General features: G+C 37.1%; 1 protein-coding gene across 1 annotated transcript in view; it reads right to left on the bottom strand.

Moving 5' to 3' along the window:
• The window catches only part of LOC135213277 (beta-alanine transporter-like), a gene marked incomplete in the record, with an annotated part of 366,068 nt that overhangs the window by 131,035 nt on the left and 220,018 nt on the right, over positions 1-15,015 (bottom strand). Inside the window, 5 exon segments of the mRNA XM_064247258.1 lie at positions 3,097-3,188; positions 6,061-6,164; positions 7,761-7,941; positions 9,600-9,735; positions 14,334-14,524. Coding sequence (XP_064103328.1) covers positions 3,097-3,188; positions 6,061-6,164; positions 7,761-7,941; positions 9,600-9,735; positions 14,334-14,524 — 704 coding nt within the window.

Below are 15,015 nucleotides of genomic sequence, written 5' to 3'. Positions count from 1 at the left end.
ATTCAGCATTGGAAGGGAAATTAGAGTAGGTAAGTTTGAAAGGTGTAACAGGATGAAAACCTCGTAGTCGCACTATGAAACAACTGTTAGGAGGAGGACGACAGGAAGAGAATGTGAATGGAGGTACAGTAAAAGGAATAAAAGAGGTTGCAGTTAGGGGTCGAAAGGCCACTGCAAATAACCTGTAGTAATGATTGCAGGGTGCACTGACGGCAATACCCTCTGGGTTGAAAGAAGTAGACAACAAATAAGATGGGCAAGAGAGCAACTATGTACTGTATCTAAAATTTACAGCACCCGGAGTTGGGTTAAACAATGTGAGGACCAGGGGAAGTAGCTACTCCCCGCTCCCCTCTAACATCAGGGGCCTGATAGGACCCATTAACAACCTATGATAATGTAATTTACGAAGGGTAGATAAGGTTACGATGCATCCCAGCATTTCCATCGATGCATGGTTACTTACTACTTCAATTTAGGTGAGGGGTTCACCCCCATTTCTACTGGTTATTTCCAGGTGTTCAAGGAGAGCTAGGTTAGGATGCATCAGTCTTTTACTAATTTCTATTTTCATCCACCCACCCCCCCCCCCCCCCCAGCACCTCCAAGGATTCCCAAACTAGTAGTCGTCCTTTTTGGGAAAGGGCATTTCCAACACAGATTTCCATGCATTTCCAACACAGATTTCCATGCATTTCCAACAAAGATTTCCATGCATTTCCAACACAGATTTCCATGCATTTCCAACACAGATTTCCATGCATTTCCAACAAAGATTTCCATGCATTTCCAACACAGATTTCCATGCATTTCCAACAAAGATTTCCATGCATTTCCAACACAGATTTCCAAGTATTTCCAACAAAGATTTCCATGCATTTCCAACACAGATTTCCATGCATTTCCAACAAAGATTTCCATGCATTTCCAACAAAGATTTCAATGCATTTCCAACAAAGATTTCCATGCATTTCCAACAAAGATTTCAATGCATTTCCAACAAAGATTTCCATGCATTTCCAACAAGATTTCCATGCATTTCCAACACAGATTTCCATGCATTTCCAACAAAGATTTCCATGCATTTCCAACAAAGATTTCCATGCATTTCCAACACAGATTTCCATGCATTTCCAATAAAGATTTCCATGCATTTCCAACAAAGAAGAGTATGAAATTAAACAAAATCACATCTGCAATGATCTGCAAAACTTATTTTTCTTATTTCTGTTGCATAGCTGGTCTAAATGAAACATTTCCTATTATGGGGAAAAGCCGCCTAAACAGAAAAGAGCGCTCTTTCCCCCAGAGGGTGTTCCACAATTTTTTTTTTTTTTTTTTTTTTTTTTTTGAGACTGTGAACCCTTCTTCTTACAGATACAGAACGTTTGCTTTTTCATAAAAATAAGTAAACCCGTATACTTGACTGAAAAAAGACATAAACGAGAATTTCACTTTAGGTTTCATGGCAGTGTCATTCCTCTCTCTCTCTCTCTCTCTCTCTCTCTCTCTCTCTCTCTCTCTCTCCTCTCTCTCTCTCTCTTTCAAATACAGAAACAAGGAAACTGTGCTGCAGCTCTACACATCAATAATTAGACCTCATCTTGAATATGCAGTATAATTTTGGTCAGCAACACTAAGAAAAGACAAATAGATTAGAAGGGGTACAAGCAAGAACCAAAAAGTTAATTCCATCTATCAGGCAAATACGTTACCGAAGACGACTAGGGAGCCTGAACATGAATGGCTTAGAAACACGACGACTGCGAGGACAACCAATAGAAACATTCAAAATACTGAAAGGCACAACAAAAGTAGACAGTAACCTATTTACGTTAAACGAAAACCAGACAAGAAATGATTGATGGAAACTAGAGCTGAACAGATACAACGCATCCCATTGTGGGAATTTCGCTACATACAAGATATTTAAAACATGGAATAAACTGTCACAAGAAGTTGTAAACTGCAACAGTGTGGAAGAGTTTAAAAGAAAACTAGACAAAATTTTTAGGACACTGTAAATGAACATTAAAACCTGCTACTAGAGATAAGTGAGCAAACGATCGCCTCGGATGGAAAAAAAAGTCTTTGTTTGTTTGTTTGGTGTTTTTACGTTGCAAGGAACCAGTGGTTATTCAGCAACGGGACCAACGGCTTTACTTGACTTCCGAACCACATCGAGTGAACTTCGCGGCCACCCAGGTGGCAGGTCAAGACCATACTGATCACGCCACTGAGACGCTCAAAAAAAAAAAAAAAAAAAATCTGAGATCCTAATCCTTGTAACTCCTTCTAACTCCTAACTCTCTCTCTCTCTCTCTCTCTCTGTATGTATGTATTTAGGGCTTCATTCTTAAGGCCGACGACGTTTACAACTACATTTCTTGCATTATAAAGGCTGAAAGAATGTATCAGAAACTTAACTACACAATAAAATGTGCACATAAAACAATTATTAAAGCACCAATAAAAATAAATATAAAATAGTAGCTCAATTGAATTACAAATAATCAACCCATGCAAGTATAAATTCGAGAGCTGCAGCTCTAATGTAAGTGATATATATATATTTAATAGGACATGTACGGAAGAAACTCTCCATTCAGAGTGGGTGGAATCCGTCACAGAGAATCGAGTCAAAATTTTATCTGCGCACTACCAAGGCGACTCACAATTATTCAAAACTCGTGCCTCTCTGTCTGTCAAAGTCAGGCATTTCTGTCGTTCCGGAACAGACCCTCCTCACTATAATGTCTTAATGCAGACTATATGGGGGAGGGGGAATCTGATGGAAACATGGAGTAGAAATATGCAAATACACGGTAATCTGGTAAGAGATCTTGGAAAATTTTAGGATGAAAGGAAAGTTCATGCTAGACTTCAGAATGGAAAAGTCTGATCTGACAGTTGCGTAGGAAATGAGTATTTGTGACAAAATATCAAAGACGCATACTTGTCAAATACAAACTATCATACAAAAACCTAGGTAAATCCTAGAACAGATAACAAGACAGAAATCTATAGTATCTCAACAAAACATAGCTCGCCATGTAGCAGCACATATCAAACTGGGCAACGAGGATCCGTAGAATTAAATACATAACGAAGTTGGTAGAGGCTGCTGCAACAAGCCGCTTGGTATGAACAGAGCCAAGCTCACTAGCAGACTCAATCGGCGACCAAACCTGTTCAGTGCACAAATAAAAAACTAAACAATAAAAGGCTAAATTTATCACAGAATACTCGTAATATGGCTATATGGTATGAATTAATAAATGTCAAAATTAAGACTGAATATCTAAATCAAATAAAATCATGATGCTACTGTAGTAGATTCACATCACCCGTGCATCTAACGTCTAGGCCAGTCCCTTACGACGCTCCTGACTGGCTGTTGATAAGCCAATCACAGGGCTGGAAACTCTCAGTCTCTCGAGATAGTTCACATAGGCAGGATGTATGCTCCACCTCTCCTGAGGGATACTTCACAGGGCTGCAAACTCTGTCTCTTGAGAGAGTTCTCATAGGCAGGATGTATGTTCCACCTCTCCCGAAGTATACGTCTTTCAAAAGTATCCCTCAGGTGAGGTGGAACATATATCCTGCCTACGTGAACTCTCGAGAGAGACCGAGAGTTTCCAGCCCTGTGATTGGTTTATCAATAGCCAATCAGGAGTATCGTATGGGACTGGCCTAGACATCAGGTGGACGGATGATGTGAATCTACTATAGTATATTCATTACAGATAGACATGCACTGATGCAACTAACCAAACTAAACCAATCAACCTACTTCATAGCACTGATAAAATGATCATTATTTAGTACCAATAAAATAAAGAGGAAAATTGGAGTTAACCAGATTGTCTCATTGACTGTGTGCCATAAGTGCCAAGTAATTGCAGGTAACCAAATGACTGAATGGACAGGTCGTTACTTTCATGCAGTAATGGCAAGTGTACTGAAGACACTGGTCTTTTTCAAAAGATTACTTTCTCATTAAATTTACCTGTTACCAATGTCAGTACTTAATTTTACATTTTAAATACGTAGTTACATGATTCTAAAGTGTTCGAGTAATTACCTCGCTAGAAATGTGTTCATGTTGTTAAAATTGTTATATTATAAAGACCTTTCATGTGAAATCTGTAAATCAATAGTTGTGATGTACTGTATTATCTGATTAATCACTTAACCTCTCTCACCCTAATAATCTAGAACCGAGTCATTTACTTTTGTGACTAAAACTCAACGATTAATAACAGATTCTTTTCCTTCGATATGCGTGCGTTCAAGGAGTGAAGCTACTATCTATCACGCTCCTAGATGGTGGAAATAACAAAATTTTAACCGGTGCTTGACCTCTGCCATGCTCTGATGTTTTGCCAGGCCCTTGCATCACTACCGCCTCAATAAACTCATTTGTGAACGATTAGCGTCCCAGCTAATCCGTGTCGGTGATTTTGATTGCAACTTTCTTACACACAACTCAGAATATTACTCCGTGTCGGCGATTTTGATTGCACCTTATTTACACACAAGTGAGAACATTAGTCAGTGATGGACAGACTCAGTGTTGGAATGACCCAAGTAATGAAGAACAACTGATTCCCCACAAGGATTTCAGAGACTGAACAACTTTCTAACCATGTAACTGAACCACAGGCAGAATGACTAGATGATGCAAGAATATAAGATTAATACGCGGATTACTTACAAGGAGTAAAAGATTAAATGTGGATTAGCTAGATGCTGTCTATAACTAGCTCACTGGATAATGAAAGAAGTCATTCAGACATTTACGCTCGATTTCCGCAAATAGGCGACGAATGTTAATACTGCATGTATGTGTATCAAATAGCATCTCTCTTGACTCACTGGTTCATGTATGGTAAGAAAAGCTGTATTTTACTCGAGATGAGTTGTCTCACAACAGTGTCTTATTTTTATCAAACACCTAGGTTCCTTACTTGCATTCCCCGCATGCAAGAGAAGCAATATTTATGGTCTCATTCAGAAATGGACGTTCAGAACTTTTAACTGCGCATTCACACAATAACAATAACGTCTGACATATTCCCTGACACATTGCCCAGCTCGATTCAAGTCAACCGGACATGTCCTCGCTAACTTCAACCCGCAAAAACAGAAAAATGTTGACAACGAACGAACAAATCAAATTTATGGACATTGTGATTACAGTACACAATTTTAAGCACATATACTAATCTATTTTTTGAGCTGCTTCCAAAATGCATTATTGTAGGAAGTACAAATTTTGTGGTCAGTGATTGTAATTTTTACAAGTCAGTTTTGTCACAATGCAGTGCTCAGATTCTATCAAAATAACATTTTGGATAACCTGCAAGAACCCATTTCGATAACGCCAAGGGAATTACACTGTTAATTTTAATTTAAATGTCTGCCTTAGATTACACAAGCTCTGAACAAATAAATGGAAGATGTTACAATTCAAATGAGACGGCAAACATCAATTGAAAAAGATTAAATCATATTTAAATTTTGTTACAAATAATGTTCTATGTTTCCTGTAGACAATGTTTTAACATTTTTGGAATAAAACACTTACAACCGCAGGTTTTAATATGGTTTCAGAGTATGTATTTTTACCTTGTTTCATTCTTCTCGGAAATTATCCAGCTTTATAAAATGGTAAGCTGCGCGTTCCACTTCTAAAATCAACAGTCAATCTGAAATGATCCTTTCAGAAAACAGTTTCGTTCAAACCTCTAACCAGGCGGTTCTAACACCCAATTTTACTTCAATTTTAGTTTTTAACTGTCGCATTAGCAATTTTTCTAAGATTAACTAAAAACGTGCATCAAAAAGGACTATGATACGGAATTGCAAAAAACCCCAAGTTTAGAACTGATCATGTTTAGTTTAAAAAGAAAACCTAAACTGATATTTCTGCATTACTTCATATCGATGACTGTCAAGATGTTTATGGACATTTATGATGTAAATAAGTCTTTATATGTCCTGAGGCAGAAGAGGTAAAAATAAAGAAAAAAATAATAATCATAAATTACTTACGCATCAATGATGAAACCTGTGAAAGGTGAAGTGAACAACCTGACGAAGAAACTGGCAGAGAAGGTGGTTGAATATAGGAATCTTCTGTTGCAGACGAGGTCCCACTGTGAAAGAAGATTATGTCTGTGCTTAGCCCAAGAAGTTTAAGTCTGATTTAACGACTACGTTGTGGGAGTTACAAGTACTAACACTAATGCTACTTGCACCGATAATAAATAATCCTTTTCCCAAGAAAGTATACCAGTGATGTTGCGATGTAAAAAAAAATAGTTTTTGATCGTATTTGCCATGAAATCACCACTTCCAATTTGGCAAAATTCACCCAATTTAGTGCTACTTTGACATGGTTAATCAGAAAGATAATTTAAGCTCAGCTAACCGCTGACACTGCGTCTTTTCACCACTTACTTAGATCGTGGTTGTCATTACCGGTCATTTAATGTTAGAAGGCCAATCACACACTAGATTTGCAGTGAAAGTCCGCTGCACATCCCAGGCCGGGTTGTAAGATGTGATTGTGCGTTGGTTTTTCGCAACTGACAAGATGTTTAGCGTATCTGCCCACTGGGAAACATAATTTACTTTAATAATGTTTAAGAAGTGTATTGTCTCTAAAGTACTGTTCATCAGAAAAATTCAAGGTCATGTAGTATTACAATTCAGCGTTACCTCAAAGCAGTCATTATTTTTCCAAATGAAACCTGGGTCAATCTCCTTCAAGATGGTAATCAATAGCATAACATACACACCCTTTAACTTCGCTCAAACCCCGAACAAAATACTACATGCAAAACTACAGCAGGGCCTGAGACCATCTGTCCGAAAAAGGATCCATCGGAAACGGTGGTGGTCTTTGACGTGTTAGGTTTCCGATTCGCTTCTGAGAAAATTAATCAAAATTAAAAGTCTCTTGGATATGAAAGAGCAGTATTAAAGTAGCTTTATCATAAATTGGCTCTCGGGCAAATGTCAAGGATCAAAAGCTTATGCTGAATAAAGGTACCACTGAAATACCACTGCAGAACTGGAGTCCGTATAAAAGAAAGAAAAAAAAAGGAACTACGAGAGCGCTAAAACAACTACAAAGGAATCAGAACACTTGAAAATATTCTAATTTTATCCAGTTCAAGACTGATTGTCAGACTGATTAATTTTATTGATTAGTAAATGATGTGGTGTTACAGCAACACCGAAAAATTTGACTAAAATTCGTTTTCAACCAGTTACACACAGAGGACCAGTTACACACAGAGACCTGACAAACTCAGAATTTACGATGAACAGTAATACTCATCACTGGGGAATTTGTACTTTTTAGTTGACTAAAAGTAAACTGCTGAGATGGCTATTCCTCTTTCAGTACGCCCCCGGATCTTAAAAACTGCTGAGGCTACAGAGCTGCCAACTGGTATATTGAACATCCACCCTCCAATCACCAAACAAACCAAATTGCAGCCCCCTCCCCGGCCCCCATCAGTAATTTTCATTTTACTGAAGGCTCAAGTCAGCCACAATCATGCGTCGAACAGCACAGGCCTCCACGGGCTGTGGCTGAAAATTTCACAGGTCGCGACTGAGAGTTTCATAAAGCATTATACTCTTTACAGAAAACTCGACTGCACCGAAGACACTTGGGCGAATTTTTTACTTGTATTATCACCGAACATTTCTCGTTGTACTGTCTGAAGTCATTCACTTACCTCGGTCACAACCGTCGACGGGAAATCAGTCAAATTAAAGTCTCTTGTTGGACACTTGATTTCCCTGTCGTCTATAGTGAGGGCATCCAATTGCTCCAGGCTCTCCTCGTAGCCAAGTTCAGCAGCGGAGGAGTAGTTGAGATTGCGCATGAGACATCCGTCATACTTCCCCGTGGCATTGCTGGAAAAAAACATTACTAGTTTTGAAAGTAATATCTGTGCAGATGTTCTGGAAGCTTTTTGTCGCTCTAGCCTTCATCCACAATGGCAGTCCCCGGGTTACGACGGGGGTTCTGTTCTCGAGACGCGTCGTACCCGAAAATCGTCGTAAGCCGGAACGACGTTTGGAAATATGTCTTAAACTAATAAAAAGTTATAAAAATCATACTTGTAATCCTTTGGTTACACTACATGTTGTTTCCTGTAGTTTTATGTACAACCTGGAGTTATTTTCATAAAAAAAATGCTCGTTCTTGAAGGTAAAAACTATTGTAATCCTCTGGTGACACTACATTCTTGAAGTTTTATGTACAACCTGGAGTGATTTTGCCAAATCTTGAGGGCTACAAGAACAGTTGATTACTATTTGCGTATCATATAGACTAATTAAAGTAAACGTATCTTTAAATAGGCTTATATATTAGTATCAACAAAACATTTCCTGGCATGAGTCAGAGGCCGTTTAATGAAATGAACACTTCTCTGTCCTATCTGTTCAGAAAATAAACGTTACGTCAATCCCCGAGACCATTGTTGCCAAGACGCCTCTCTCTCTCTCTCTCTCTCTCTCTCTGATCAAATTACGTACTGGATAATGTCTCCCTTTGGATACTTCGATTTTGCCAAATCTTGAGGGCTACAAGAACAGTTGATTACTATTTACGTATCATATAGACTAATTAAAGTAAACGTATCTTTAAATAGGCTTATATTATTAGTATCAACAAAACATTTACTGGCATGAGTCAGAGGCCGTTTAATGAAACGAACACTTCTCTGTCCTTAACTCGGAGCGTCGGAAGACGCCTCTCTCTCTCTCTCTCTCTCTCTCTCTCTCTCTCTTTTTCTCTCTCTCTCTCTCTCTCTGATCAAATTACTGGATAATGTCTCTCTTTGGATACTTGGAATTTGCGTTGTAATCTAACCAGAAACTTCGTTTTGTTATTATTACTGGAAACAAGCAATGATTTTTTCATTATTTGCGCTTTTGGACTGTTATATGTAAACTTTGCGCATCGCAAGCTAGTATGTATTCATTCGCTCGGAAACTAGTTCCGCATATGAGGCGTCACTAAAAAACATCGAAAAATACGACATAAAAAGTGTCGAAAATCATCATAACCTCAAAATTTTTGTTGTAATCTAACCAGAAACTTATTTTTATTAATATACTGTGCTAAACTATAAAGGATTTTTATCATAGTATGCGTTTTTTAAAAGTATCGTTAACTCGGAGCGTCGGAAGCGTCAGCGTCGTAACGTCGGAACAAACGTCGTAACCCAGGGCGGATTTCTCAATGAATATTTAAGAAAAAGCGTCGTAACCTCGGAACGTCGTAAGCCGGAGCCATCGTAACCCGGGGACCTACTATCTTCTTTTACAACAAATAAAAATACATTCCCACTCGCCAAAAAGGGAATAGTTATCATTTATCTCGTGTGTTCTTTTAGCATTCCAGGAACATCAGCTTATATATAACTAGACCATTTACTTATCAATCACTAAAACTTTTACGCATAAGAGACTCTTAGGACTTTCATTCTTAAAAATGAATTAAAATATATGACATAAAAACATAGAAAATTACCCCAAACCCTCATATAAAAACGCGGACTTACTCAAAAGGAACGGCAAAACGAAGAATCTGAAGATCCGTCCAGTTAGCATCGACTAACTCAGGGATGTGGCACCAGTGGTCTGGAGTGTCTCCTAAGAACTGGTAAGAGAGCGACTGAAAGGGACTCACGAAGGAATCTGACGAAGGAAGAAGGTTTGTATCTTAGCATAATACTGTACGTCAGTGAGTGAGTTCATAGACTGTACGTCTTTCAAGAACAACAAAATGTAGCAATAAGTGTAGGTAGCCTGTGACTTATATATATTTTCTTATACAATGCAAATGTATAAATAATATAGACTGCTGATAAGGCCTGGTTGCTAGGATATGAAATGGCTACAGGTGTTAAGGTTCTTTGCACTCGTTCTCCCCTGATTACATAGTTTATTAATGGATGATGTTGTAATTGTTGGATTTTTTTTCTCTGCTGTTACTTCCTTTAGATCAGTGTATCTTAAAGTGTGGTCCGCGGACCACGAATGTTCAAAGGGGTCCTTAGGATAATGTGAGGAGGAAGCGTTTGTCAAGTTCACTAAAATTTGCGTGCAAAATTGCAAAAATTAATAATGATGTGAAAGTTATTTTAGGTAAAATGTAAACATTTACGTTGATGATAAGCCATTAATAAATAGTTCAGTAGCAATTTTAGTACTATATATTATACCCTGAAAACATTTTTAAACCCAAGAGGAAAATTCTCATAATAAGGGGTCCGATACTTGAGACATTTTAATAAAAGGAATCCGCTGCACAGGAAAGTTTAAGAAACGCTGCTTTAGATGAAACTGCTTTCTAGTGAAGGCATAACAACACAAATAAAACAGCCCATTGCATATATTCATGAAGGACAATTTATGGGCAGTTGTGAGTTAAAGTGAGCTTCCTGATACATTAATTATGTTCACTTCCTTTTGAATTTAATTGAATTGAAGCGATTCCTTTATTCCAACTATGCATCATATACATTACATAAATACATATACTTATATCTACAAAAGACTTATAGAGAATATTGCATAAATTTGGCTACCCTTATAAAGAATATCACATTTATTAAAAAAAAACTTTTTAATCTTAGTAAATTGCATAATATAAACTCACTATAAACTAGATATCTAATGGTTTACTTCTATGACTCACGAAAAAAGAAATGAAATACTCCATTTTAAGAATGGTGTTGACACACACTCTCTCTCTCTCTCTCTCTCCTCATCTCTCTCAGTCTCTATCTCTCAATCTCTCCTCTCTCATCTCTCTCTCTCGCTCTCTCTCTCTCTCTCTCTCTCTCTCTCTCTCTCTCTCCTCTCTCTCTCTCTTCTCAAATAAACAAAAAATTCCAAACTGCTTTACGAAGACTATTATTTTTCCTACTTAGCCGAAGGAACACAGTAACAGTATTTTTTAAAAAGTTCTTGAAATGTAGGAATACCCAATACAATAACTAGTTATTTTTATAGTTATATAAATTTCTGGAAGGAAACTTGCTATAAAAAGGTACTTTCACAGTTAAAAGTTTTATTCTTTTATGTCGGCCTGAACGTCTGTCATTTTATAAACCAAAGTTTCAAGTTAACAGTTTTTAACAAGTAGTTCTCTTACAATATTTATTTCTTTACTTCTGTTCTCTTTAGTAGAATTATTTTTCCAAAACTACAGTAAAATAACACTAGTTTTGGGGATAAAACACACCAATATCATATTAGTGGGTAAAGAAAGTATGGAAAACAGGCATTTTCTTCGGCTACAGATTTATGTATGACACTATACCCATATCCGAACTATACTCTGTTTTTTTCCATCTGTCCATCCGCCTATGGTGTTTGCGCATGGCAACACTGCGTCCCGGGCTTTATATAATATCCTATTTCGAATATTAACGGTGTAATTCGCATACAGTAAATTATTAAAACACTTTTCAGTTGCAAATGTACACCCAGATATCCTTTTATTTACCTAAATTTAGGCATAACGTAACTATTTAAGCACGGGACGCAATGTTGCCATGCGCGAACACCACAGGCGGATGGACAAATGGAAAAAAACAGAGAATAGAAAGGGCAATGAACGACTGCAGATTCCCTTATTTAATTAACACAGTTGTCAAAAGATTTCTCCCACCCATACTGGACTTATGAAACACATTTACCCAAATTCTCTGCATCACTTACGTTTTCTTTCACTGACAGCAAAAGATGATATATTTTTTTTTTTAAATACACATCAGTGACAATACAAATAGAGGCGTGCCTAAAAAAATTTCCGCTGATTCATACCCAGCCCCTTTTCACACACATGGTAGTTCATTCATCTGTCCCACGTAACAAAATTCTACCAGTCAAAGCCCGATAAGGAAAGCAGCCCAGTGCCGAAGTAACTGACAGATATAAACTTTAAAAGAGAAATAACATAAAAGAAAAATGTACCTAAATAAGAAAATAAAATAAATAAATAAAGACAAAAATAGTATGAATTAAGCCTCGTGCCTGCACGACAAAATAATATTTGCACAAACTTGGAAATGCTGAAGTTTCAACGGCTTAATAACTGCACGACAGGAAGATCTTTCCCTAAATTTGCATAGGCAAGAATAAGAGATCTACAAAATGGTATGGCATTAAAGCGCGCACATGAATAGACAAGACTACAAAAACTGACTGCATATCTACTACTGAGTGGTGGAAAATAAAGTCTTAGCAGCTCTGATCATGCACACAGATATATATATATATATATATATATATATATATATATATATATATATATATATATATATATTATATATATATATATATGTATGTATTTATGTATTTATGTATGTATATATATATATATATATGTATGTGTGTGTGTGCGTGTGTGAACCTCTCCTCTCTGCATTTCCTTTTACCTCCTTTTACTTCTTAATGAACAAATACATAAATGGAAAGTCCCAAGCTCGGTGTGCGAGTGAGTTTTATACAATAGCGCATTATGTCTCTATATATGATCAATATAGTAGGTGTAACATGATGGTACTAATTGCCAATTATGAATGAAATGTGAAGTGGCTACTGTTTGCAGATGATACTATTTTAACTAAGAAAAGTAAAGAGAAGTTTCAAAAAGGACTGAAAGGTTTTAGTGTTGTTACAAGAATGTTCAACAAACACGTTAGTTGAAGAGCCGAGTGTAGTGTACAGAAGCCAGGAATATCGAGCAATGAATGTTTGTATTATCACCAATATTCATCGCCTGTGACAAGCAACCACAGTGACAACCATTGGATATTCATTATCTAGCATTATTGAACAATAGGATCCAAAGTTTTATGTTTCCGTACAAGGTTACATTGCCCAATCGTTTATGTGCGTTGCTGAGAAGAAGGATCAGGTCTTCAATCAGCGATTCTTTTTATGGACTTTTTCTATTCTGAATCAAATAGGGTAGTATCACACCCTACGCGTCATTCATGCCTGCATGTTATACCAATAGCACCACTTTCATCATGGAAGCTTAAGAATTGTTTTAAATCAAATGCTCTTTACACCAAATACCCTCAATACACTCCAAGGCATCCCCATCAATTATTCAATAATACGCTTTCTCTAGTCTATGCAAGTCACAACTTCTTTCCTTTGCTCCCAACTTGAACCACAAACCTTTCTCAATGCCTAAGGTCCTGCTGTTCTCCCATTGTCAATCTTCCTTTTTCTTACTCTGTCAATCTAAGTTCTACCATACGCAATCCCGGTTACGTTTAATGATGTTAATCCTTATCATTCTTACTCACCTTTCCCATTAGGAAACAAAATACTAATTGCTATGGAGCTATTCTTTTTCCAGTCACTCTAAAGCCCCGCCCACTTCTGCGACGTCAGAAGTGGGAGAAGTCACAATCTTATCAGCTGTTTCTCCGCTTCTGACGTCACATTGAACAGAGTTCGTCGAGCAAAGCTCGACCGTGTGGACGAGATCCTCCCCACCCTAGTATCTCATGTGTAATCCCATGGAGATCAAATTGACCTACTTACATTTTTACAAGTCGAAATTAGCAAAGGAAATTGGGAATGATGTACAATATTACTGTTCTGTAATTTAAGAAAAAGGGATTTCCTAATGGATATGACTATCAGGTGGATAATTATGCACATAAACAGATGTATTTACATAACTATTCATATACATCTCTGTTTAAGTTTAGTGTACATGCATACTTGAAGCTATGACTTTTGATTATTAAGTATCTTCATACATGGCACAACATACGAAACTGGAGATAGATTATACAGATATTCGACAAACCACAAACTACATAAAACTGCAAAAGCTGCAAAAATAAATAAATTACCCTACGAATAAAAAAAAAAAAAAAAAAAAAAATGAGGCACTATACTCGGTTTTTTTTTTTCTCCTGTCCACCGCCTGTGGTGTTTGCGTATGGTAACACTGCGTCCGGGTCGGGCTTTAGATAGCTTCATTCAGCTTACATTCAACAATAATAACATCATCCTATTTCGAATATTAACAGTCTAATTCGCGTAGAGCAAATTATTAAAACACTTTTCAGTTGCAAATGTGCGCCAAGATATCCTTTTATTTACCTAGAACTTACACATAGCGTAACTATCTAAAGCCCGGGACGCAGTGTTACCATAAGCAAACACCACAGGCGGGTGGACAGATGGAAAAAAACAAGAGTATAGTTAGCTTTCCACTGTTCCTCCAACAGGCAACAATGAAAACTTGTAATACTTACATGTAGCACAAAGTAGGAAAACCAGATAGTTCCAGGGTCCACTAGTTCCTACCAGATCCAGGAAATATTGGAAAGAAATCGGTTCAGTAGTATGGGAGACCTCGTCCTCTTTCCTCTTAATCCTATCCACAGTTGGAACCTCAATGGTACTCATTTCCATGTTACTATTCATCTCTTTTTCCTTTCCCTTTCTGAAATAATAATAATAATAAATAATAATAATAATAATAAAATAATAATAATAATAATAATAATAATAATAATAATAATAATAAATAATAATCATCATCATAATCATAATCATAATCATAATCATAATAATAATAAAACACCAAGAGATGAAGGACACGATCAGGAAAGAATATATGCAGAGACTCGAGGCGATACTCAAGTCAAAACTCAACGCCGGAAATATGATAAATGCCATAAACACATGGGCAGTGCCAGTAATCAGATACAGCGCAGGAATAGTGGAATGGACGAAGGCAGAACTCCGCAGCATAGATCAGAAAACCAGGAAACATATGACAATACAAAAAGCACTACACCCAAGAGCAAATACGGACAGACTATACATAACACGAAAGGAAGGAGGGAGAGGACTACTAAGTATAGAGGACTGCGTCAACATCGAGAACAGAGCACAGGGGCAATATCTGAAAACCAGTAAAGACGAGTGGCT

This window comes from Macrobrachium nipponense, chromosome 42, assembly GCF_015104395.2.
Source record: "Macrobrachium nipponense isolate FS-2020 chromosome 42, ASM1510439v2, whole genome shotgun sequence".
Classification (NCBI taxonomy): Eukaryota; Metazoa; Arthropoda; class Malacostraca; order Decapoda; family Palaemonidae; genus Macrobrachium; species Macrobrachium nipponense.
This window is presented reverse-complemented; position numbering and strand designations above follow the sequence as displayed.